The 24418-nt window shown below is 40.4% G+C and overlaps 1 protein-coding gene across 2 annotated transcripts in view; it reads right to left on the reverse strand.

Annotated features, from left to right (window-relative positions):
* FMN1 (formin 1) overlaps positions 1-24418 on the reverse strand; it is a 444801-nt gene that overhangs the window by 138171 nt on the left and 282212 nt on the right. For both annotated transcript variants that reach the window (XM_080658928.1, XM_080658929.1), the window contains 5 exons: positions 15226-15287; positions 13235-13323; positions 6377-6506; positions 4774-4920; positions 3615-3674 (listed from right to left, as the gene is read on the reverse strand). In XM_080658928.1, the coding sequence (XP_080515054.1) occupies positions 3615-3674; positions 4774-4920; positions 6377-6506; positions 13235-13323; positions 15226-15287 (488 nt within the window). The remainder of the gene's footprint in view (positions 1-3614; positions 3675-4773; positions 4921-6376; positions 6507-13234; positions 13324-15225; positions 15288-24418) is intronic.

Consider the following 24418-nt stretch of genomic DNA (forward strand, 5'->3'; position numbering starts at 1 on the left):
ATATTTTCTTGTGGTTTCAGGAATTCCCTTGACTCTTCTCCTTTCTTTAAGACCTTTAGCTTTACTTGGGATGCTAAAAGAAGGTGGTTCTCCTCATTTGCATAGGACAATATTTTACATGATCAGTGCACTTTTTTTCATCTTCCTATACTTACTTGATTACTTTAACGACCATGGAAGCAGTATCTAGTCTGAGTGCCAAGATGGAACGACATCTAAGACGCTTGCCACAAAACTCCATGGTGATCTACACTGGAAGGACTCATGAATAATATCTCTTTCTATTTTCCAAAACTTTTTATCAAACTCAGTCCGGCTTCATTTTTCTTTTTTTAATTGAGAAAATGCTGCTGAGCCAATCAGCCTGGTAGTAGTTCTTGTGAAATTTGCTCAATTAGAGTTCAAAAGACATGGCTCTAGATGGGTTTCTTTAAACTTCACAGACCTAGACTTGGACCCAAAACCTGGCATGAGTGGAAGAAAGCCTGGAACAGAAGTCACCTTTCTTCAGCTAATTGCTCATCACTACTAACCACAGAAATCATCACATATGCTCCTAAAGGGAGAGGATCGTTTAATAAATCACAAAATTCTACGCTCTTGTTGAGTGAAATGCATTTTGCACAGTGAAAACTAGGGGAGGACCACACGAATGTTGACTTCTTGTTTTTCCTAAGCTGGACCATTTTAAGTTTGAAACTATTCTTACGGTAAGATTTTCCTCTGGAAAGCTGATTTCACTGGGTTTGTCTTTCTTCAACGAGCCATATATTATAGGCAAATCTCAGTCTTCCTACACAATGCATCTGACTTGGTTGAATCAGACACCAGGAGGTATATCTGCTCACGTCAACCTGGGATTAGAAAGGTCACCTCTCAGAATGCTTCTGCCACACCGGTACCTACTGCCAGAACTTGGGGTACGTACATATTGCCTGAAGCAATATACCTCCCCACTCTACCAGAAAATAGCTTTCACCTCCTCATACCTAATTCTTTACAGATGCCTCTTATTACATTCTTGTCAATATTTGCAGAATATACAATTCAGCAAGTATTTATCAGGCACCTACATTACAGACACTAGAAAGAGATAATGAGTTCTGGATCTCAGGAAGCAATACCAGGGCAATGGTATTGCTCATTGATATCTTTAGATGAGGCAGAAAACATATTTTAAGTGAGTCATGCAAACAAAGTGTTCCTGGGCTTAAAACAAGTAAAAGACAAGGAACTGAGCAAAGCCCTCTTGGAAGAAGGGTCATGTAAGATTGCAATATTTTTTATTATATCTTTTTCTCCTTTTACAAAATTAACACATGTTCATTAGGTTTAGTAATTAAAAGGAAGAAGAAAGTAAAAATCTCTTACAATTCTACTATCCAGAAATAATCAAACATTTAATATACATCCTTCCAGGTATTTCTGTGTGTTTGTGTGTATTTATATTTACATATTGGAGATTACAGTATATATTATTCTAAACACATTTGTAATTTAAAAGCAGATCAAGAGCATTTTCCAATGCCAGTAAACATTCTCTTAGATACTTTCCATGGTAGCGTATTCCATTTTATGACTCTAGGATAATTTATTTGACCTTAGTTTCTACCTTTGGACACCTACTAAAAAATTCTGTGGTATTCTGCTCCTACAAATTATTTCAAATAAAATAGTGATACATGTCCTTATTTTTTCCTTAGGATAAAAACCCCTAGAAATATGTATAATATTACACATATTCATAGGGTTTCAGATACAGAAAGGCCAAAGTCTCACTAGCCCATACAGCACATCTGAATTAGGAAAAGGGGTCCCCTGTAAGCAGGCACAGCTCTCTGGGCAAACAGCTTGACAAGCACATGATGTGAAATTTTTTCAAGGTACCCATTATGGACATATAGCTTGGTGAATCCAGAGCAAACCAGATAAGGGTCTCATTTGACCTATAGATCTTAAACAGATAGGAACTCAGTCAACCATAAAAGACAGACCCAAGAAAGGCTGGATCAGTATAGATTGCTAATTCTATACATATAGTTGGCAATTTATATCTTCTATTTGTTTTCTGTGCTTACCTGCAGTCTGTTTTGCCACCTTTTTTAAAAATGAGAAGGAATGAGTTGATTTTTGCTTATGATTTTGAAGAGCTTGATATATATATATGGTTATATTAGTGGAAGCTTTTTTTCCCAAAAGGTATTTTAAGAGATATTCATAAGAAAAAAGAGAAGTTTTATAAAAAGGCTAGTGACAAGAATAGTTCCAATTAGGGAGAACATCAGATGTAAAAACATATCAGGAAGAAAGCACAGGGTGTGTTTGGAAAACATCAAGTCTTGAGTTGAAGCATAGAATGTGCACAGAGGAAAAGTAATAAATCTGGTTGTAAAACACTGGCATTAAATTGGATAGAGTCTTAATTCACTGAAAAGGGGGAGCCATTTTGTTTTAGAGTAAAAAAGTGATGTAAAATGATCAGAACTATAAAATGTAATCAGGCCACAGGCCATGGGATAGACTAGAATGGTGGGGAGGCCAGCCGGGAAGCAATTGAAATTCCCTAGGTGAGTTATCTTAAAGCCTGAATGGGCTGGGGTCACTTAGGATAGAAACCAGGGAAGAACACGACAAACAATTTTAATTGAAGGACAGAGATCAACCAAAGAGAAGCACAATTTCATGTCTAAATGACCAAAATTATAATATCCTTAATAGAAACAGGGGAGAAGTTGAGGGGTGGGGTGGGATGAGAATCCTGGTTGTAGATATATTGAGAACAGTTAGATAAACCCACCAGGAGGGCAAGAAAGGGAACTATAAACCTCATCAGTGCTTAGATGGTCATCTGGATGAAACTGTAGGCCTCTTAAAACTAAGGCTCTGGCATCTTTACTTTCCTTCCCTCAGTACCTAGGAAAACTCTGCTTCCATGGATAGTTAAGCAGGAGTCCTGACAACATTTTCCGGAGACTTTTTCCATTCATCTTGATTGCTAGATTTCTCAACATCTTACAACAGTACCTCTTTCTTCTCAAAGCTAGGACTCCTTGTTCTCAATTTAATGAGGAGGAATAAAATACAGAAAATTATGCTCAGGTAGATTCTCACAGAAAATGTTATTTCTAATTGCAAATGTAATTTAAGCAAAGAGGAGGGATTTCAAATTCCACATCTGCAACTTGTTCCCCGATGAACATTACTGAGAATGTATTGGGCATTACTGAATATTAATTTCCTAAATTTTGGTCTGCATCCCAGAATCTAGTTTCAAATATAACCACTTACTAAATGGCTATAGACTTCACAAAGGCCCTGGCAACCTGGTCAGAAGGCACCAGGATACTGGGGGTCTCTCCGAAGCTGTGTCACACAGCGGAGTGAGAGTCAGTAGACCTGTACCACCAAATAGAGCTTCTCTTCACAAGAGTCCGTGAAACACTCTTGGCTTCAGTGTTTCCATCTATAAACCAAAGAGGCTGGCTAGCTCTCAGATTCTATGTTGGACTTGAAATCCATCCATCCATCCATCCATCATCCGATTGCTGAATGCCAACAATGTGTAAGAGTTGAAGCCCCATTTGTGTAGTTTTCCACATAATGCCATTTCTTACCTGATCATAGTAACGCAGGTAGTATTTCACGACATAGTCCACCAGATTAATCCCATTATCCTAGGTTTAAAAGAGAAGCTTAAATGAAAATCATTCACAAGAGACTCTGCTGTATTATACAGCTGAGAGCCAAAAATCTCAGTTTATGATCTTAACACTTTTAGTTTGTGATACCTGGTCCTAATTCTGAGACCGGCAAGATTTCTCTCTCTCCTCCTTGTTGCATCCATGCAAAGAAATGACACTATACTGCTCTTTGTGGAGTAAAAAAAAACCCCACAAATAATCCATAAGACCTCTGAGGTCATGGCTAAAACAAACAAACAAACAAAATAAATAAATAAATAAAACAGTCTATATTTTCTGGCATAAAGCCAAGACAGGAGGGGGCAGGGGAGTGCTAAAGGGAATCAGGGACTAGAACAGAAAACTATCCCTCCCTTCCCACCTTTCAAAAGATGTGTGTTCTTAATGGTGTGAAAAACAATCAGGACAGCTTAAAAGGAATGCCATGCCACTTTATGACCCTGGGAGGCCAGGCCCTCCCACAAGGCAGCCTTTGAGTCTTGTTCACATGGATCTAATTCCAATTTGCCTCTGTGTTTCCCCTCCCTCCCTCCACTCCCACTGCCTCCCCACCGCCCATAGGATGCCTAGGTATGGCTGGTTGTTTCTAAAGAGGTGGCTCTGCAGGGGTGTGGAGCCAAAAGATAATCAGGCTCAGAGAGTTTGACAGTAACCTCTAGCCTGATTGTTGTGGGCAAAAGAATAAGTCAAATGCTCAGCTCAACTGGTGATTCAACATTGGTCCATTCACAGGAATGAATAAATTACAAGTGGCCAACAATAAATTCAAGCCTTGTGCTATGGCTAATATCATATGCTATCTGTTTTACTCTCTCACTGCAATTCAACATCTAACTGCATTTTAGAGCAAACAAATATGTAGTGGGAATTTTGACATCAAAATAAGATCAAACAATAAAAACAAAAAGCTATTTTATTCCAAAGTCAAAAGAAAGCAAAGGAAAAGTATATTGTTATGGGGAAGATGGAGATAAATGGAACAATCAGAAATATGTTTTGTTTTTTTTTAATTAAAGGGATAGAGGGAAAATAATGGCAGATCATAGACATTTATTACAAAACAAATAAATACCCGACTTTTGACATCCTTGAGTTTGGGCAGAATTTCTAAGCTGTATCCATCTGCTTGTCCCCGAGTCCTATTTCCTCCATTCATATAATTTCCAAAAGCCAGAATGAGAGCTAAAATATCCTTCACACTCTTCATGTGCAGCAAGCCCTGTAATGACAAACACCAATTATTATGCAGCTGAACTCCAAATATAACTATGTCCATTCAACAACAAATATTTACTGAGTACCCAGTAGGCTGTTTGGTGGCATGTTACCAACAGAATTAACAGTTAGCAAGACAGAAAATACACTTTAAGCCATAAGTGTCTTTTAAAAAATACATTAAGAGTCATCATTTCCTATCCTTTCAATGAATGACAATGTGTGGGTTAAATATTAGTATTTATATTTCCATTTGAGCCAGTTTTATTTTGTAAGTACTTGAAAGTATTTATAAATTGAGGAAAGAGAGTTGTTATAGCTAGGCTTCACATTCGATGACTTGCAAGTAGAAAGCGGTTTAATATCATTTGAGGATCTGTTTTTGGACTATTATCTATGTAAACAGTACAGTTAAGTGTAGGGCAGTTATAATAACAAGTCAATTCTTCCTTATTTGTGGTTCTAACCCTCAGAGGTAAACTACAATCACGTAGTTCAAGGCCAGAGGCTACCGTATTAAGTGTTTGCTGATATGTCTATTCACTGTTATCATTTCAAGCTGCTTAGGGTTTTCTTCGCTCCCTATTTCATTTGTTTCCTCTCTCTCTCTCTCTTTCTCTCTCTCTCTGCTTCAAGTGCAAACTTCCAAATAGATACTTTTCCCCTTTCTCTATAGTCTTAGTTGGCTTTATTTTCTTTTATTTTAGGGAAAAGAAAGCCAAATGCAGCTCTAGGCTGACTTCTGCTCCTGACTCTTTGGGCACTATTAAAGTGTATATATTATACTTTGGTATATATGCTTTCCTTATTGAAATCTTTTATATTTTAGAAAGAAAAAATAATGCCTTCGGGTAAGTAACTAAGTATTAAACTAAGAGCTACAGTATGTGTGGAGAGTGTTCTTAAGGACATGGGTCATTGGGAGAAAAAGCCAAGTGCTAGAATTTAACTTTATAATGAATACCAATGAGGTAAAGCCAACAAAAATTTATTTGCTCATCATTCATTATAATAATCATTTGTTTCCTTTAACAAATCTCTAGAATCTTTTTAGTTCACTATGTAGCACATTTCAGATGATCAAATTCATGGGTCTGAAGCAAAACCTCTTTTGTAATCCAGACAGTCGAGTAAAAAATAAACTATACTATTTGGGTTGGTGTTAAATGGCCAGTATGTACATTGGAAGGTGTTTGGAATATTTGAGAAGAAATCTGTAAGAATGCCATTTTTTCCCCCTTCTCTCCTTTTCTCTCTCCCTCTCCCTCGCACTTCATCTGCATGCACACACATACTCACACTTAGGCAGGATAATAGTCACAGCTATACTTAGAAAAACACACAATCTTAAACCTAAAAAGTTTTGGCAAAGGGACTCTAGCTGATCCCTCCCACTCCCAGCTTCCTCCTTTACCCCTAATAAGGACAAAGTTGTCTTTTTAAATTAGACACCCACATACCTTAGAAGCTCGTGTGATGATCTCTACCTTTCGATGCAAGGAGGTGATGCCTTCGGAAAAGACAGATCTGAAGATGATGCACTGGGCACGCTCAGCAAAATTAGGGATCTGGGCTAACTCATGTAAAAATCTGTAAAAATTAAGAAGGAATCATCTAGCTTCGTATAAAAATCACAAGGAAAGTAAAAAGACACCTGGAAAAGATCCATCATGAGAGCATTACTTATTTGACAATTAATTTAACAAATTTAAAAGGTACCAGGCTAACTTAAGCACAAGGTGATGTGTTCTACTGTGGATAACAAAGCCACTTTTTAAAAAAATGGGTTTTTATGGTAGTAAATAAATGCATAGTGGCCAGCCAGCATAGCTCAGTGGTTGAACGTCGACCAATGAACCAGGAAGTCATGGTTCGATTCCCAGTCAGGGCACATGCCTGGGTTGTGGGCTTGATCCCCAGTGTAGGGTGTGTAGGAGGCAGCCGATCAATGATTCTTTCTCATCATTGATGTTTCTATCACTCTTTCCCTTCCTCTCTGAAATCAATAAAATACAGTTAAAAAATAAATGCCTGGTATATAAATTGCCAAATGAGAAGTGTTAGTCTTTAGTGCATGAGAAAATATATACAATATACTTGCTGTATAATGCAGCATTCTCTAAGGATATATTTATACAGGCTGAGTAAAGTGAGGACTGGAGACAAGTGATACAGAATCTCTTACTGAAGAGAGATTTTTGCTTAATAAATTAGATAATAGTCGATAATGTCCCTAGTCTACAGATTTTTGTTTACTCTTCCACATCAACTTACTTATAGAAACAGAACTAAGAGATCAGTGCTTAGAACAAAGCAGCACTCATTAAGAGGACACAACCTAAAGCTGCTTAAAAACTGTGGCAAGGCAGATCTTAAAGCTAAAGGCGAGTACTAACCTACACACAAAAGCTCACTGTCTGAGCAGTTGGGCACCGGTGCCCTTTGCAAAATTAAGTTGGAAGAACTACATACTCTCCCGGCCAACCACCAGAGGAAGGGGCATAAAACTAAACGGGTGGAAAGAGTTGGATGTGAACTCAGAAAAGGAGAGAATCCACTAACAGCAATTAAATTCATTTGGGGTCGAAATGATTATTACCTGATATTTCTGAAAGCCTCGGTCAACTCATAACATCACTACTTTGACATTTTGCAATCTCTGCCCAAGAATGCTTGCAAAGCTGGGGCCTCCTTCTTTCCATTCCCAAAGAAATCCCCTTAGCTAATACTCAGTGCCTCTTTTACTTTATTTTAGGGAGCTCTGGGTGTTAATAAGATTCTAATTATCAGCTGTTTTTCTTATTTATCCCACAACCAGGTAATATCTTCTTTTTAAAATTTTTTTCTTGAGTGGATTTCTTATATTTAATCTTCTAAGCCAACTCTTCTCATTGTTTTTTAAGAATTTTTATTGACTTTTAGAGAGAGAGGAAGGAAGAGGGGCAGAGAGAGAAAAACCTCAAGGCCAGAGTGAGACATCTATTGGCTGCCCCCTATACGCCTTCCACCAGGGTTCTAAGCCACAACCTGGGCATGTGCCCCGAACAGAAATTGAACCAGAGACCCCTCGGTGCACAGAACAACACTCAACTGAGCTGCACCAGCCAGAGCTCCTCTTCTTTTTTTGTTTTTAAATGACACTGAGATGAGGTAAAGAATACCCATAAAGAAACCACATCTGTGTTTTAAATTTCTATAATGGATTATTATGAAAACCATGTAATGGGATATAAAACCCATACGATTTCTGATTAGGACAAGATGAAGAAATTACATGTTTATGTAAATTGTTTCTTTATAAAATTAGTATTAAACCACTGATTTATTTATAACTGGAACTAGGGGTATCACCAGTTTTCACCAATATGAGTAGTAAAAAGCTTGTGGGACAGGGGCATTTGGTACTGTGGTGACTCAGGGAATTTATTTACTCAGATGCTGCTGAGAGCTACCTCAAGGGAGTGCCCTGCATTCCTTCATCTTCCAAATGTGACCGTGAGACTCTATTCCCAAGCAGAACCTGATCCCCAGCGTGTGCACACTTCCTAGAGTAAATGAACACAGGAGTGAAGCATTAACAGAGACTGTGTAAGAGAATATATGACTCAACACCTCACCTCAGCAAGAAGGACACACAGATGAAAAGGAGAGCATGATGCATGAACAATTACTTATAGCTAGTTTCATAACAGGAGGATCGGGACCAATATGAGGAGACAAGCCCATATAGGCTCACCAACTTATGTTGCACAGGAGAGAGCAAAGTAGAGCTGCAAGGCAGTCTGGGATTAAGGCTCCCTGGGATCCGGGCTAGCACCAGGAAGGCCGACAGACTCTCAGAGCCAATGTGCTGTGCATGGAGAAGGGTCTGACACATATCCAGAGTTGGAGGGGTAAGGGAGGTTCAGGAATTTTACATTTTTGGGTAGAACTGTAGGAAATGCATCACAGAAAATACCAGAGCATCAGTCACCAAGACTGATTTTGGTCTGTCCTCAGATGTGTGTGAAGCATTTACAGTGTGTCAGGCACCATGCAAGGACAGAATTTTACTTAATACACAGTACCTTCTTGATAGCCTGAGAAATAAACCAACATTACCATGGAGTGTGACAAGTGCTCTCAGTGATGGGGCTATAACAGGAGCTACAGAAGCCACACACAGGGCACAAAGTCAGAGCACTGAGGGACCAGGTCAGCCAAGGTTCCCTGGAGCTCTCTCTAGTGCTGTGCAGAGCCTAGACGTCTTGCATGATATTTGCGGGGGAGGTGAGGAGGAGTCAGATGCTAAAATGGGGCATGGTGTTCTAAAGAGTTTAAACTTTTTCTAAATGAATGTAGGGTTTTAAATAGAGGAGTGACCCTTTCAGCTTTTTGTTTTAGAAAATCACGATGGCCCTGGGTTGGCCGACTGATTGGTGGTGACAGCAGATCTGAGGCTGGAAGACCTATACAACCACAGTTGCAATATTCTAAGAGGGAAGGCAGGAGGGCCTGCAGTGTGAACAGAGAGGGCAAATGCATGAGAAAGCTACTAAGGCAGCAAGAACCAGAGTAACTGACCAATCCCAAAGGATTTTGAGTAGTGTCCACAATGACTTGTAAGTTTTTGACTTGGATACCTGGTGGAATGTGAAGATGTGATATAATGCGGAAGCAAATTTTGGGGGAGAAAGATGATTTTATGTCACATTCTGTCCAAAAATAGCCATGCAACGCCTTCAGAAATCACACCATACTCCTTTCCCATTTATCTGGGAAAATATCAGAAGTATAAGTAACCTCAATGATTATGAAGCAAGTGTCTGATAAATATCTTATCCCCCAATTGTGTTTTATTCACTACCCATAAGAACTCTGAGTTTTGGACTTTGGGTCTCGGTACTTAAGAATATTTATAGATTGATTTCCTTTGGACTTGTCTAACTTTATATCCTAGTGCTAGTAATAGATAGAACTACATACCACCCCCCTTCCCCCCCACCAAAGAAGCCTTTCATTCCCCAGGTTAGGCTTATTTTCCCAGGAAGAACTACACTTTCAGCCTGTATATAGGAGGGAAGTTCTACACCTCACATCATGTGGGTTACTCATCTATAGTAGCAACTCAGCTGACAGGTGGAATGATGAAATGTGGCCCACTGATTTTAAGCACCTAACATTTGGTTTATCATCCCCTAATCCCCCGAATGGTATTATCTCAGATGTGTGTGTGCACACAGGGCTGTGTACGCAGCATCATTTCATGTTGTAACCTGTGTTCTTCCATAGAGGACACCACTCTCAGAGCCTTGTTTCAGAATCCATGTATCTTCCCAAGGCATCTGTGGGCCCTAGTGGAGCATCCCGATAGGCTGTATATGGTGTCCTCACTTGGCCACAGAAAGCTTTCATCAGGCCTAATCAAGCCCAAACTCACCTCAACTCATCTCACCTCACCACCCCAAGGTAGAGCGTAAAGAGTCAAAGGCCATCTCTGAAGGGAGCAGCTCTCAACCTGGTCCCAGGCGGATGACACCTTTATGGGAAATGGCTTTCTAAACCTGGCACTGGGGTGCAAGAAAGCTGATGAGGTGAGTAATGAGGCCAGCCTCTCCATGCTATGATTTATAGGACTGGGCACCACACGATTCTTAGGAAATTGTAAAGCCGAGACTTCATATTTTCCAGTATGCACAACATGCGTATAGTCAACTAACTTGGAGTTAATGGGAAAGGAGTTGCCAGAAAATCAAACTCTGGCATAGATCAAACAAACGCTGTACTGTGCAGGAGACAGAAAGCAAAGGTGGCATTCACTCAGGCCTGAACTCCCCATCTCTGCGCCTTTCCCTCCAGCAACTGAGCCCAAGCACATCACCTTACCAGGACAACACACAGGCCTCTTTGCTGTCAGTCGCACCTTAGCATGTCCAGGAAGCTGTTACAGTGACCAGTTACAAACTTTTAAAAGTGGGCTTCTATCCACATCATCAGGAGAGAAAGCAGGAATAATAAGTTATATGTAGCCCTGGCTGGTGTGGCTCAGTTGGTTAGGCCTCATTCCAGGAATTGCGGGGTCACTGGTTCAATTCCAGGTCAGGGCACATGCCTGGGATCCCTACTGGGGTGTGTGCAGGAAGTAGCTGATTGATGTGTCTCTCTCCTCTTCTCCCTTCTTCTCTCTCTAAAAATCAATTTAAAAATCTCAAAAAAAGTTATATGTTCATTACCTGCCACCATTATTGTGTGCTGGCAATTAACCTTAAAAAATAATGCTAGAAAGGCATTAACACAAAAGGAAAAGGGGAATACTCCCAGTAACAAAAACCAACTGTTCATTTCACTGGGTCGGCCATGCCCATAGCTTAGAGCAGGTGTTGAAAATTGCAGCCCACAGCCAGATTCAGCCCACCACTTGTTTTGTATGGCCCATCCACTAAGAATGGCTTTAACAATTTTGAATGTTTGAAAAACATCAGTAGAAGGGTAACATTTCATGACATGTAAAATACGTAAAGTTCAAATTTCAGTGTCCATAAATACAATTTTATTGGGACATATTCACACCCGTTTGTTTATGCATTGCCTGTGGTTGCTTTTGCACTACAACAGCAGGCTTGAGTAGTTCCAACAGATCGTATGGCCCACAAAGCCTAAAATAATTACTATCTGGCTCCCTACAGGAAAAGTCTGACAACTCTAGGCTTAGAGTATCATTGCTCAAGGTGGTATAGAGGCCCTAACCAAATGCTTGTTCTTGTTAGGGACTAAATATTTGTGCTCCCAGCGATGAGAGGTCACAAGGGTAGAACCCGCATGAGTGCAATTAACGCCCAGAAACACAAGAGCTCACTTCCTCTTTGCTTTCGACCATGTGAGGATACAAAGAGAAGTCAGTAGTCCTATCCTGGCATCCTGATCTTAGACTTCCAGCCTCCAGAACTGTGAGAAATAAATTCCTGTTGTTTATCAGTCAACCAGTTTAGGGTATTTTGTAATAGCACCCCAAGCTGACTAAGTCTTCAAATACTCCTCATGGCCTTGTCAGTGTCCAAATATTCCATTATTAGTCACTTACTTTTCAGTGATTAGCTCGTTAGTGGGGATTAGTTTATTGTATTAGGAAATATGATTTGAGAGTGGACCACGGAATTCCCCAACAGTGGGGGTTGATAAAGAGGATGGCTCAAGCTGGTGGAACAGAAGGGCAGTGGAACTCTATTTGCATTGATTCACAATATTACTAGGCTTCATGAACTAACTGGGGCTGGGCGTCCTGACCTATGCTGCATGGGAGAACAATTCACCTAAGGTTCCCAAAATTATCGTGAAGGTTTGTTAATAACTGAATAACCCTAGAAATCCCCTACTCAGCCCAGGCATCCAAGGGGAGAGGTGCATTCTAGAGTAGCGGTTGCCAACCGGTGGTCCGTGAGGTCCGAAAGGTTGGTGACCACTGTTCTAAAGGACCCAAGGGCAAGGCAGGAAGGTTTCTGTACAAGCCACCGAACCTCAGATGCCTCCAGGGCTGACTTGTTAGCCTAAACTTGATCACTCTTCTCTTTGTTTCCCACCCTTGCCTCACCTCCAGGCTGAGAGGGGTGGCCTGAATTGGATATGAAGCACTCAAAACAGCAACAGGCACAGGAGCCCTGTGTCTGCTCTGGACCCACATGTGCACAGAGTTTGGACTTTGAGTCCTGGGTGGGACCTGGGGGCTGCAGAGCCGCAGAAGCTTTTCTCTGGCTTGCAGACCTAAGAGCCCAGCCAAGGACAAGAGTCACTCAGTTACACATTAGAGTTCTGGGTTTTCAAAGGGTGTGGACAGACACCCCAAACTATAGAGCAAAAAACTCTAGATAGTGAATGGAGAGAAAAGCACACTCCAAGAGAAGATGAAAAAGTCACATCTAAACTGGGCAGAGCAGGTGGAGAAATCTGGGGGAAAGCTGACACACTCAGGCTACATTTACTGGATATGCCATCTGGGAAAATCAAATTCAGTGCTGTGCTCTGACATACCATCTCAACTGCATCAGCAAAACCTTAAACAGAGCAATGACTTCTTCCTTCCTCAGTTACCCTTTTGGCCAGAATGTTTAGTCTAGGAGTAATTAATAAGTTGCTAGAACAAGAAAGGGGAGTCATGAGGGTGGGGAGAGGGGTTGAGAAATATTTTATCCAGCAGCACAAATCTCCTGGGTGCTTTTCCCAGCAGGCATGTCATTCTGCTATATGCAATAGGTCAGAGGCATGGTAGAGCTGAGACTTAGCTCACTGCACAATTTAGAGGGGCTTCACTGGGGCCCAAAAGAAAAGTGTTCAAGCCTTCTTACTGTTCAGGTTTATCCAGCAGCTTCAATTCTTCTTCTTTGGATGTCTCATAATACTTTCTTATTTTAACCAATTCATCCTCTTGGGCTCTCTGTGTTAAGAAAGAAACAGAACAAAACACACACAAAATAATGAGCACTGAGAATCAAGCAATAATTCATCTCGTGGCACATATAAACTAATTACCAAAAAAAATATTTTTTGCCAATCTGACAAAAAGCAATAGGTATAATTTTGATTCACTCAAACCAGATGGCTATTGTTGTGTTGGCTGTTGTCATTTTTTTTTTCCTTGACAATCTAAGGAAAAAGAGGTCAGTGCCCCTGACTAAATAGTCAGGTATTGCATCTTTAAAAAATTCTTGCAGTACACCAGTGTGCCATGGTACACTGGTTGAAAATCGCTGGTCTAAAGCAATGTGTCTCAAAGTGTGGTCTTTGGACCAGCAGCATCAGTACCACCTGTCACTAGTTAGAAATGCAAAATTTTGGCCCTACCCTAGACTTAAGAAACTTCAGGGGTGGGACCCAGCAAACCTTCCAAGTGATTCTGGTGCATTCGAATGCTTGAGAATCCCTGGCTAATGCAAATGGTCATAACAAGTGATATCAGCTGATTATAGAAGCCAGGACATTGGTCTGCTGCCTTTGAATCCTCTGTTTGTCCATAAGCAGATAAGGGTCAAGTTGTCCTTAGCATTTGCTTCCTGACTCTCAATAACCCTCCTAACTTATGTAGGCTCCTGATTTTTTTTTCTAGTCACCACCTTCTCTTTTTCTAAAAATTTTAAGCATTCCTTGTCTATACTGCTTATTTTGGCATTTAGTTGCACACTTTCTCAATGTATCCAACTATTTCAGTTGGATGCAGCTTACCTCTACTGTGAGCTAACAAGTACTGACCATGTATACAGCTCCGAGCCCAGGGTAACAACAAAAAGCATTAGGAAGGCACTTTGCTTATCCTCATTATATAGGTGATTCCACTGAAGCCACGAAATACCTGGTACAGGGCCTGACTCACAATCTCTCTCAACAAATGCAATGTCAGCTCCTGATGGCCTCGTATTTGTGCACCTTCTTGTCTTTTAATGACAGCCTTACTGATGGAAACATGAGAAGTTCCCACCTAGTAGTACTAGACAACGCTTGATACATGTAAAGGATGTAAAAATGTGTAGGGAACTGTCCAGAGAACCTGTAATTGTGCTCGTTATTTCCATATACAACCCAAATTTAAAGACCATATATGTGTATAGTGCTGTTTGTTTTCAAAATACATTGCTACTGCTACATATATTGAATTATCTTTTAATGCTCATAAAAATCAGGTAAAGCACATTAGAATTCTTATTGCACTTAAAAGCAGACAGGCTTAAGGAATTTAAATGGCCCAAAGTCGCTCAGCAGTCAATGATAGAGCTAAACCTGTCTGATTCTAAATCCAGAACACACACTCACTATTCTATGCTACACCCCACATTCAACACCGTCAGCTCATTTGGACTAAAAGTAATCCTCCTAGCTGGTATTAGCATTTCCATTCCTCATAGGAAGACACTGGTGTACACCAACATTGAGTCAGAAGCTTACCTTCGTTAACTCTGATAGCAGGCTACAGGGCTGAGTTCCATGGCACAGAAGTGGATTTCACCTTGAGCCACGCTCCCTTGCTGGTGTGCAAAGTGATCTACTAGCTTAGATACCACAGTGGGGGTGAGGAACCTTGTGCTTTTCTCATGTCTGCTCTTATTTGAGCTTGCATTTCTGTGCCTTCACCTCATCCATGTTATCTCAAAATGCTTACCATCAAAGAACATGAATGAATGGCTCAGCAATTTTTCAGGAGGGAGTCGCTTATAACCATTATTTTTAGACCTTAACATTTTATTTATTTATTTATTTATTTGTTTGTTTGTTTGTTTGTTTGTTTGTTTGTTAGTGAAGACATGGAAATATGGAAACTCCTGCTCGGAATGGCTTTGATACTCACATTTTCATATAAGGCCGCCAGGGTCTCCAGATCAACCACAGAGTCATCCACGTTGAAAATGGCTGCCGAGCACCCAAAAAGGGAGAAAAAAGAGTAACAGCTTTGATTAGACTCCCCCATGCTAACATTTATTCCGTGCCTAGCTCCCAAGCAATACAATATTGCCCTTTCTCATACAAGGTGTGTCTTTCAGCATGTCCTGTCTCTTTCCCTTTGCACTAGGGCCCCGGGGAAAGAAACCAAAATGGTTGGCTGCTATTGCTGGCCTGAGCCCTGGCCCCGCCCGGTTCAATTTCTTGAGCTTGGTGTCCTTTCTGCAGTTTAATTTAGGCTCCACGGGAGAAGTGTATGTGATTTAAAACTAAATCAGTTTGTAGGTTTAAAGCACAATTTTAAATCTTTCTTCCCGGCTGGTAATTGAAGAGATTTAGTACCTAATGCACCAGAACTGACTCTTGCCCATTACCAGGAAGAAAGAGAGAAAAAGGACAATGTTGGCAAATTAAATGAATTCAGCCATGTGATTTCAGGCACCTTTCCATGGCCACTGCAAACATCTTGTTTGGATTAAAAAGACAAGAAAGAGCAATAATTGCATCAATGGCAAATTAAGATTATGGAAACCTCCCAAGAGTTGGTCTTAAGGCAAATTTTCATTCCCATGGTTTTATTAGGATTCTGCTTGTTGTTCTGTATCTTAAATAAGTCACTTAGCTGTTAACTGATATGCTTATGATTTCATCTAGAGAGATTCCTTCCCATATATACCAGGATACAAACATTGAATTTAAAGCCTTAATGCATTTGGTAATCAAAGTGTTTGAAATAGGCTGCTCCACATCTTTAAATAATTATTCAAAACTAATAAGGTTTGTTCCCTCAACCCCACCTCCCTTCTCTGACTTTACATTGTGAAATTAACCAGCACGCTAGTAAATTTTCTCTGTGGCAGGCTAATTAATTTTATTAAACCAACCAGTGATATTTAGAATGCCTTAAAATTCTGCTCGTCAACCATTATTCTATTCATTGGCATTACACCATGGTTTTCAGAGAAGGTAGGGATCAAGGTAAAGGGCAGGTTGCTTTCAAATTGCTTTGCTTCTTCTGTAATTTAGAATCATATGAATCCCTTTATACAATTTTAACAAAGTTAATTAACTCAGCTAAGATCATGTAACTTCACAGGACACCGAGAAATGTACTTAAAATTCCTTCACAGGCAACCTTTCTCTAACTTAGGAGTTAATCAGCAAGCTATTCCTAGATACATGGGCTAGTGAGAAAAGAAGAGGTTAACATGCTAGAGACAAAGTCAGTCATCTCAGATTCTACCAAGACAAAGAAAAATTACCCTTCTGAAAAGGCCAATCTGAAACCACAAAGGAAAATGTAGTTTGAGAAAGAATTTACCCTCCCAGCACTGTTCTTTGTACATGGAGATAATATGAATTCACTAATTTGTTAGATAGCTTAGGTCAGTGGTTGGCAAACTCATTAGTCAACAGAGCGGCAAACCGACCACTGGACTAGGTACTTTTAATATGTTGCCGACCACTGGACTAGGTACTTTTAATATGTTGCTTTAAAAAACAGAAACTGGCCTGGAACAATGTTTTGTTTTTTAAATGTCAATTCCAACATTCTCCTACAAAAATCAGCCAACAGGAAAGCAATGAGAAAAGGTGAAATTCTAAATAATTTATCAGAAATGTTCACTTCTAACCATACATCCTAGTTACTATATATGAACTATGTAAGTGTAGTTATAATTGAGAAACCTTAACTTATGAGAAAGAGAATATCTGCGGGTTTCTTTTCTTAGAGAGCAAATATTTGGTTTTAAAAGTTAATCAGGCCCTAGTTGGTTTGGCTCAGTGATTAGAGTGTCGCCCACCAACTGAGAGGTCACAGGTTCGATTCTGGTCAAGGGCATGTACCTTGGTTGCAGGCTCAATCCCCAGTAGGGGGTGTGCAGGAGGCATCTGATCAACGATTCTCATCATTGATGTTTCTATCTCTCTTCTCCCTTCCTTTCTGAAATCAATAAAATGTTTTTTAAAGTGAATAGTATGGGTCCCAGATACACAACTAGAGGGTTTTATGGTCAGCCAGTGCCTCTCCAGTGTGCCTGGTGGCAGAAAGAACACATCTAGCAAGCACGGGGTAGAACACAATCATGGGCTCTGGAGACATTTGCTTGCTCATTCACCCATCCCTTGAGTAAACATATGTTGAATGTGTACTAAGTTCTAGAAACTGTTCTAAAATGCTATGATTATATATATATCAAAACTGTATAAGATATTCAAAACACTTGACCTCTTGACATTTATACTCTAGCTTAGTGGAAGGAAAAAAACAAGTAAATCATTTCAGATAGTGATACACTATGAAGAAAGTAAATTAGAGAAATGAGTGACATTAGATAGAATGATCCGTGAAGGCTTCTTTGATGAGGTCAAATTTTAGCTATACACTGAAGGGGTCAATTCTTCAAATGTCTGGGAGAAGAGTATTCCAGGGAGAGAGAGTTAACTGCAAAAGGAAATTTCTTTTTCTGCTGAAGAAACAAGCACAGGGTACAGAAAAGACAAAGATGATTATCATGGAGGGATCAAGACATCCTCACTATGTGATCCTGGCAGGTTAAACTGTCAACCTCAAACATATAAAACATATACCCATAAAACATAATACCTATAAACAAGTAATACCACTTACTGAAAATATTAAGGGAGGTAATGTGTATGCTTGGCATTGCACATAAAGCATATAAACTCAAAGTGGTATCTATGAACTATGACTATTATGATTTTAAATATACACATTGTTCATGTGTTTTAATGTTTGTTAATGCCTTATTTGCTCTAACATCTGGAAAGAATTAGAGAAAGAAGACTACAACTACTGAGTAGTTTGCTATACACAAACTTTCCAGAATTCTTTAGTGTTTAAGGTAGGAGGTTCAACTTTAAAAAGCACTATTAATAGAAAAGGTATATGCACAGATAACTCTACAAAAAATAATGTATCAAATATCTGAAGGTTAATACAAGATGTCTTTGGGTCCATTCAGAATGTTAACCTAATTTTATCTCTAGTTTCCATCTTTCTCACTAATATGCCCTTCATCATACCACCAAAGCTATTTTTTGAAAACATGGGTCTCAAAATTTTACTTTGATGTTTAAAATACCTTGGATGTCTTTCCTTTAAATATTGGGTGAAATCCAAGCTTTTTGGCCTGATTTTTAAGCTCACCCACTTCCTGCCCCCAAGCTACACTTCTAATCTCATCTCCTACCACTTCCATTTCTCCCATGTACACTGTGCTCCAGCCAGATTGGACAGCTCCCCATTTCTGAACATGCCACAGTTTCTGCCTTTCCCACCCTCATCATCCAAGGCCCTGGTGAAAGGTTTTCTGCCCTGGAAGGATCCCCTTGACCTTGGGATCCTTAAGTCCTCACTCTTTGCCTCTTCCATGGTATTGTACTCTATTTTTATTTTAAGAACCTGTATTATGGTATGTTGCATAACAGTTTCCTCTCCCATTGAATGGTATGCCCCTGTAGTCAGGGATCATTCTATGTATCTTGATAAACCCAGCTCCCAGAAGAATACTTGGGGTGTAATAGGAATAAAGTAAACATTTGTGGATGGGAAAGATGCTATAGGAATCCCAAAGAGTGAGTCCTTCTGCTAAATGTCAAAGTTTCTTTTCATTTCTTTGTTATTAGATATTTTAAAAAATTGATTTGAGAGAGTGAGTATGGGAGAGGGAGAGAGAGAATCACTAATGAGCGAAGGAAACATCAAGTGGCTGCCTCCTGCATACTCCCTCATGGGGACTGAGCCTGCAACCCCAGGCAAGTGCCCTACCAGGAATTGAACCGGTGACCTCAGTGCATGGGACCATGCTCAACCAACTGAAACAGGCATCAAAGTTTCTTGATAAAGAGAGCATGGGGTCTTGAAAAAGAAAACATAGTACATTAGAAAGGGATAAGATGTTGACAGATAAAATAGTATGGGAATGTATCTGAATTAAGGTGGTTTGCCCACTCCCATTTATCCCTGTTAAAAAATCAAGGTTTAGCCCTGCCCAGGATTGCTCAGTGATTAGAGTGTCAGCCCATGCACATACCTGGGTTGCAGGTTCTATACCCAGCCCCAGCTGGGGTGTGTGAGGGATGCAACCAATAGATTGTCTCTCTCACATCTCTCTCTCTCTCTCTCTCTCTCTCTCTCTCTCTCTCTCTCTCTCTCTCTCTCTCTCTCTCTCTTTCCCTCTCACTCTCTCTAAAAATCAATGGAAAAAAATATCCTCCATTGAGAATTAACAAAACAAAACAAAAATCAAGGTTTAGTTAGTACAGTTGCATAATTATGCCCCTAGTATAGGTGCATTGCTTGACCAAATATTCCATACCAAAACATAAGTAAGTATATCAAGTGAATTTTCTCATATTTTAAGAAAAATATTTTTCCCTTCATTCTTGACCTTCAAAAACCTTTAAAATAGCAGTGTCATCTTAGGGAAAAGGTTACCAGTAAGTATTCAACTGTTATATGGCTTCAGGAAGACACCTGAAACACACAATTAGTTAAGCCAAATTCATCCCAAGCAATGGCCAGTGAGCATCGACTGGAAGGATGTGGGACATTCCCAACAGAAAAAGCAGATGTAGACAGGCTAATGGAACTTGCAAACAATGGCAGGTAGTTCAATTTTGAAGAAAGCATCAATTAACTGGACTAAGGAGGTAGGATTCCAACCTAGTCTGGAGAAAGAGCTTGTGGGATTCTGAATGCCATGATGAGGAGCCTGCAGTGCACCTGATATATTGCAAGGAAGCACTGAGCAGTTACAAGTGGGGGAATACATTGGACAGAGTTATAATACACTAGAGGCCCACTGCACAAAATTAGTGCACGGGTAGGGTCCCTAGGCCTGGCCGACGATCAGGGCCTATCGGGACCTTCCTTCCCCTGGTTGCTGGCTGCCAGGGGGCAGGGCCTTTCTTCATTCTGTGCTGCCCCCTGGTGGTCACCGCCTGTCATAGCGAGTGGTCAAACTCCAGGCTGGTCGAATTCCCAAGGGACAATTTGCATATTAGCCTTTTAATATAGGATAGAAATTTGGAACCACTGGTTTCAAACCTCTTCCAGTGGCCAAAGGGAGCAAAAACCTGAGTACTATGGACAGAAAGAACAGGAACAGAGGAGAAAGACAAAGAGAGCATACAGAGTTGTATCACTAGCTAGCTCTGGACTGAGGAAACTGGAGTATAAACCACTCAGAGGCTTTATGCCTAGACTTGGGGGAAGAGCTTTGGGTAACCCACAGAAATAGGCAAAAGAACTTAAGAGCTGGACATCCCAGGTGATCTCCTCACCTCTACCCCCACCCCCAGGTCCCAGGGAAGGAATGGGAGAGAGGAAATGACTGGTGAAGGAAGAAGTAGATGATAGAGCAATTTAGGGCCAGCACCAAGTACTCCACTGAAGCTTCTCATCTTCCATGTAAGGATCTTAAAAGTAAAAGTAAAATAAAATCCACAAGTGGAAGGAGCACTATGAAGAGATCTGTGGGTTGAGCATATGAGCTTAAGGAAATTAAATTATCTCTATTATTTCTATCCTACACAGTGGCCAGGGGAGGAGGTTAGATTATTGTCCAAATGTCTAAAAAGTGAAAAACAAAACAAAACAAAAAAGCTTAAGTCCCATTTCTTCTAGGAGAACTGTCTTGCATGTACATAATTGTGCCTCCTATTCACCAAAACAGTTTAAATTCCTACATGAGGACAGAATCAATACTTGATCATTCTATTCCTCAAAATTCTGGGGCAGTGTATTAGAGAATTAGCTCTTAAAGACACTTACCATCACACTTATAAGCATTACACGAACCCATTTAATTAGTTAACTGATCATTACGATGTCAAAAGAAATCAATCATTAAAATATGTTTGGAGTTACCTAGGATCAGGCAGTGCCATCCATTTTCTACTTTAAAAACACACTCTGTCTCTCTTGCTCTGTCTGCCTCTCCCTCACACACAGACTCACACACTCATGCACCCATACACACTTTTTATCTTGTAAGTTGAGTAAGCAAATCCCAGCTTACACAATTCTACAGCACGCCTCAAAGCCCTGATACAGTAATTCCAAGTAATTCTAGCTTTTGTTCCCTTCTGTCCAGGGCTCATTATACCAACACTCCTGCAGATGGTGTCAGAAAGGTGAAGTGTCAAATCCACAAAGGGGAGACCCCAACAACTCATTGCTACTGCAATATCAATCATTGCTGGTGGGTTTTACTTTTATCTCCCTCTCTCCTTAGTTATTCTGACTCACACTGTCAGTTCAGCTAGAATATTTCACCTACACCTCACAATATGCCAAAAGGAAGTAGACACACGCTGTGAAAAGCTGGTAATTTTATTGGGTTCCTTTACCTTTAAAAATCTGTTACTTGGTCAAGTCTGGTTTCTGGGCTCCTTTTTTGCAGGGAAATTGAGGCAAACATTTTTATGTGGTCCTCTGGTGCCTGCTCTGTACTCCAAGAATTATATACACAAGGATCATTAGAGTCGTGTTTCGCCCATTAAGATATAATAACCGTCAGCAGGGACAAAAAGCAGATCAGTATCACAAATTCAAACTAACAGGCGCACATAAAAACTATGCGCCTGCTCCGGGCACATGCACAGGGTCAGGGTCTCACACAAGAGGTAAATTCCCCCTCCCATTTGCAGACAGCTTTGCACAGACCAGGGTAAGCAGAAAGAACACGCAGGAATTCTCAGCCCTGCAACCACTTTTAACCCTGAACACTGTTCTATCCCCGAGTGCACCTTGTCCAAATAAACAAAGGATGGCTGCTCGCTGTTTGAAGGGCTTTTAATTAGTGAAAAAAACAAGTAGTTACTCACAGGAGCTGATTTTGAAAAATATATATTTTTATTGATTTCAAAGTAGATGGGAAAGGGAGAAAGAGATAGAAACATCAATGATGAGAGAGACTCATTGATCAGCTGCCTCCTGCATGCCCTACACTGGCAATGGAGCCTGAAACCCAGGCATATGCCCTGATGGGGTATCGAACCGTGACCTCCTGGTTCATAGGTTGACGCTCAACCACTGAGCCACACCGGCTGGGCAGGAGCTGATCTTTTTGATTGAAGGAGCACCTCTGGGCAAGAAACAGGGGAGACTGAGGAAGGAAGGCACACGTCCTAGTCGGAGATTAGCCAAGGGGAATCTTGTCATCCAAGGTGTAGAAGATGTTACCAAGAGATAAGACTGGGTCAGTTTACCAGCTTTGGCTAATGTTGGCTTTAAGCATAAGCTCTATGTAGCCTGCTTTATTCTTCTTTGTATTTCCTGAAGTAGTTGACAGGCTACCTTACACAAAGGGGGATTTTAATAATCATTTGCAAATGGAGTAGCTTTGTTCTCAGCCCATGAAACCAAATATTAATAGGATTATTTGATTATATGAATAGAAATTATTTTGTTAATATTGTTAACTTCCAAATGGCCAATATACCTAATACTTAGCTGTTTTTGCCCAAATTACTAATATTTTTAGGACTTGATAAATACTCAATTTGTAAGGAAAAGGGACCAGAATGTGGAAAGTAAAATAAGAGGCCATGGGTTTTTAAAACTCTCAGGTAACCTGTCCCTGAAAGCTATCACAAACTAATCCCTGTGACCTCTATCAAGGAAAAGGCAAGGGTTTGGGAGCGTGGAAGGAGGCAGTGGAGAGTCTGAGAGATGAGGAGAGGCAAAGCAGAAACATCTCCCAAAGTCTCACTCCCACCAACAGCCCATCGCTGAGAGGAAAGACCAAGTTCATGACAAAACTGAGCAAAAGTGAAAAGAAGGGAGGGGCATGGAGGTGGGTTAGGACAGGGGCTGCACAGAACCTGCTCCCACTGAAGGACTCTATAACCACGCCTCTTCACAATGTCATAGCTCTCTCATAACCTTTCCTCACAGTGTCTCACTTTTTCCCCACTGGCCACTACGCTGCACCTCCCATCGGCACCAGGCACACCTGTGCAGACAGATATGCACGAAGCCTCGCTCTGCACAGATAACCAGATGAATGCTGAGGGCACCCACTATTAAGCAGCTTAAAGGGATCTCTGTCCACTCCACCAGAAGGTGGGGACAGTAGGCAAACCTTACTGGGGGGATTAATACTTAATAAATTATTAGCCAGCATTTATCGGGAGCTTCCTATGTGCCAGGTATTGCTCTGTTTTATATTTAATCACATAAAACAGATGCTAGTGTGGTCCCTAGTTTTACAGATGATGATGCCAAGGCACGAAATCACACAGCTTGGTTTCCAAAGCCCGGTTCAATAAACACATTTGCTAAACTAGAGTATACTTCTTCATCCCTTCAAAAGTGTTAGCCAATAAATGATCACTCCACCTAAAACCTTCACCACCTGAAAAATCACGACACAGACAACTCAGTCAACCAACTACCCACAATATCTACACAGAGGCCTTGGGAAACGGTGTCACAGGGCTTTGCGTTACCCAGGAGTGTCCCAGAGGGGGCCACATATGGCCCCAACTACAGGAACTTCACTTACATATGCTTCACAACCATAACTTCCTTATTCAGTTATCACTAGTACTTAATTCAATTTGAATATGCTGTCTCAATATGTGGGATAATATGATCAAAATTCAATCTGTTTAGCTATTTTCAGTTATTCAAAATAATCAGTATTACAATTTTGCTATGAAGTCATAGCCAAAAAACAAACAAACAAACAAAAAAACAAAAAAAAGGAGAAATCTGGAACTTGAAAAGTCGTTATTTTAAAATAAAACATAATATAAATGTAAAAATAAAACATAATAGAAAGACTTATTTTCTTGAAAAGATATGAATAATTGCAACTTGACACTGCATGCCAGAACTAAGAAGGGAAGCAGAAGCACCAAGAATGAAGAAACACAAACAAAAGTTGCCTTCAGACACACAAAGAACAAGAATTACCCAGGGAATATACGTTACAATCTTATCTACACTGAGGAATGCCTGCTGGTGCTACCTTAGTCCATACAGACCTTATTTGGGGCTTTGATGGAGACAGGAGGCAAGTGTAAAGGGCACAGTGAGCAGGAGCTGGCCAGAAGGTGGAAGAAAC

This window comes from Plecotus auritus (genome assembly GCF_963455305.1).
Source record: "Plecotus auritus genome assembly, chromosome: 1".
Lineage (NCBI taxonomy): Eukaryota > Metazoa > Chordata > Mammalia > Chiroptera > Vespertilionidae > Plecotus > Plecotus auritus.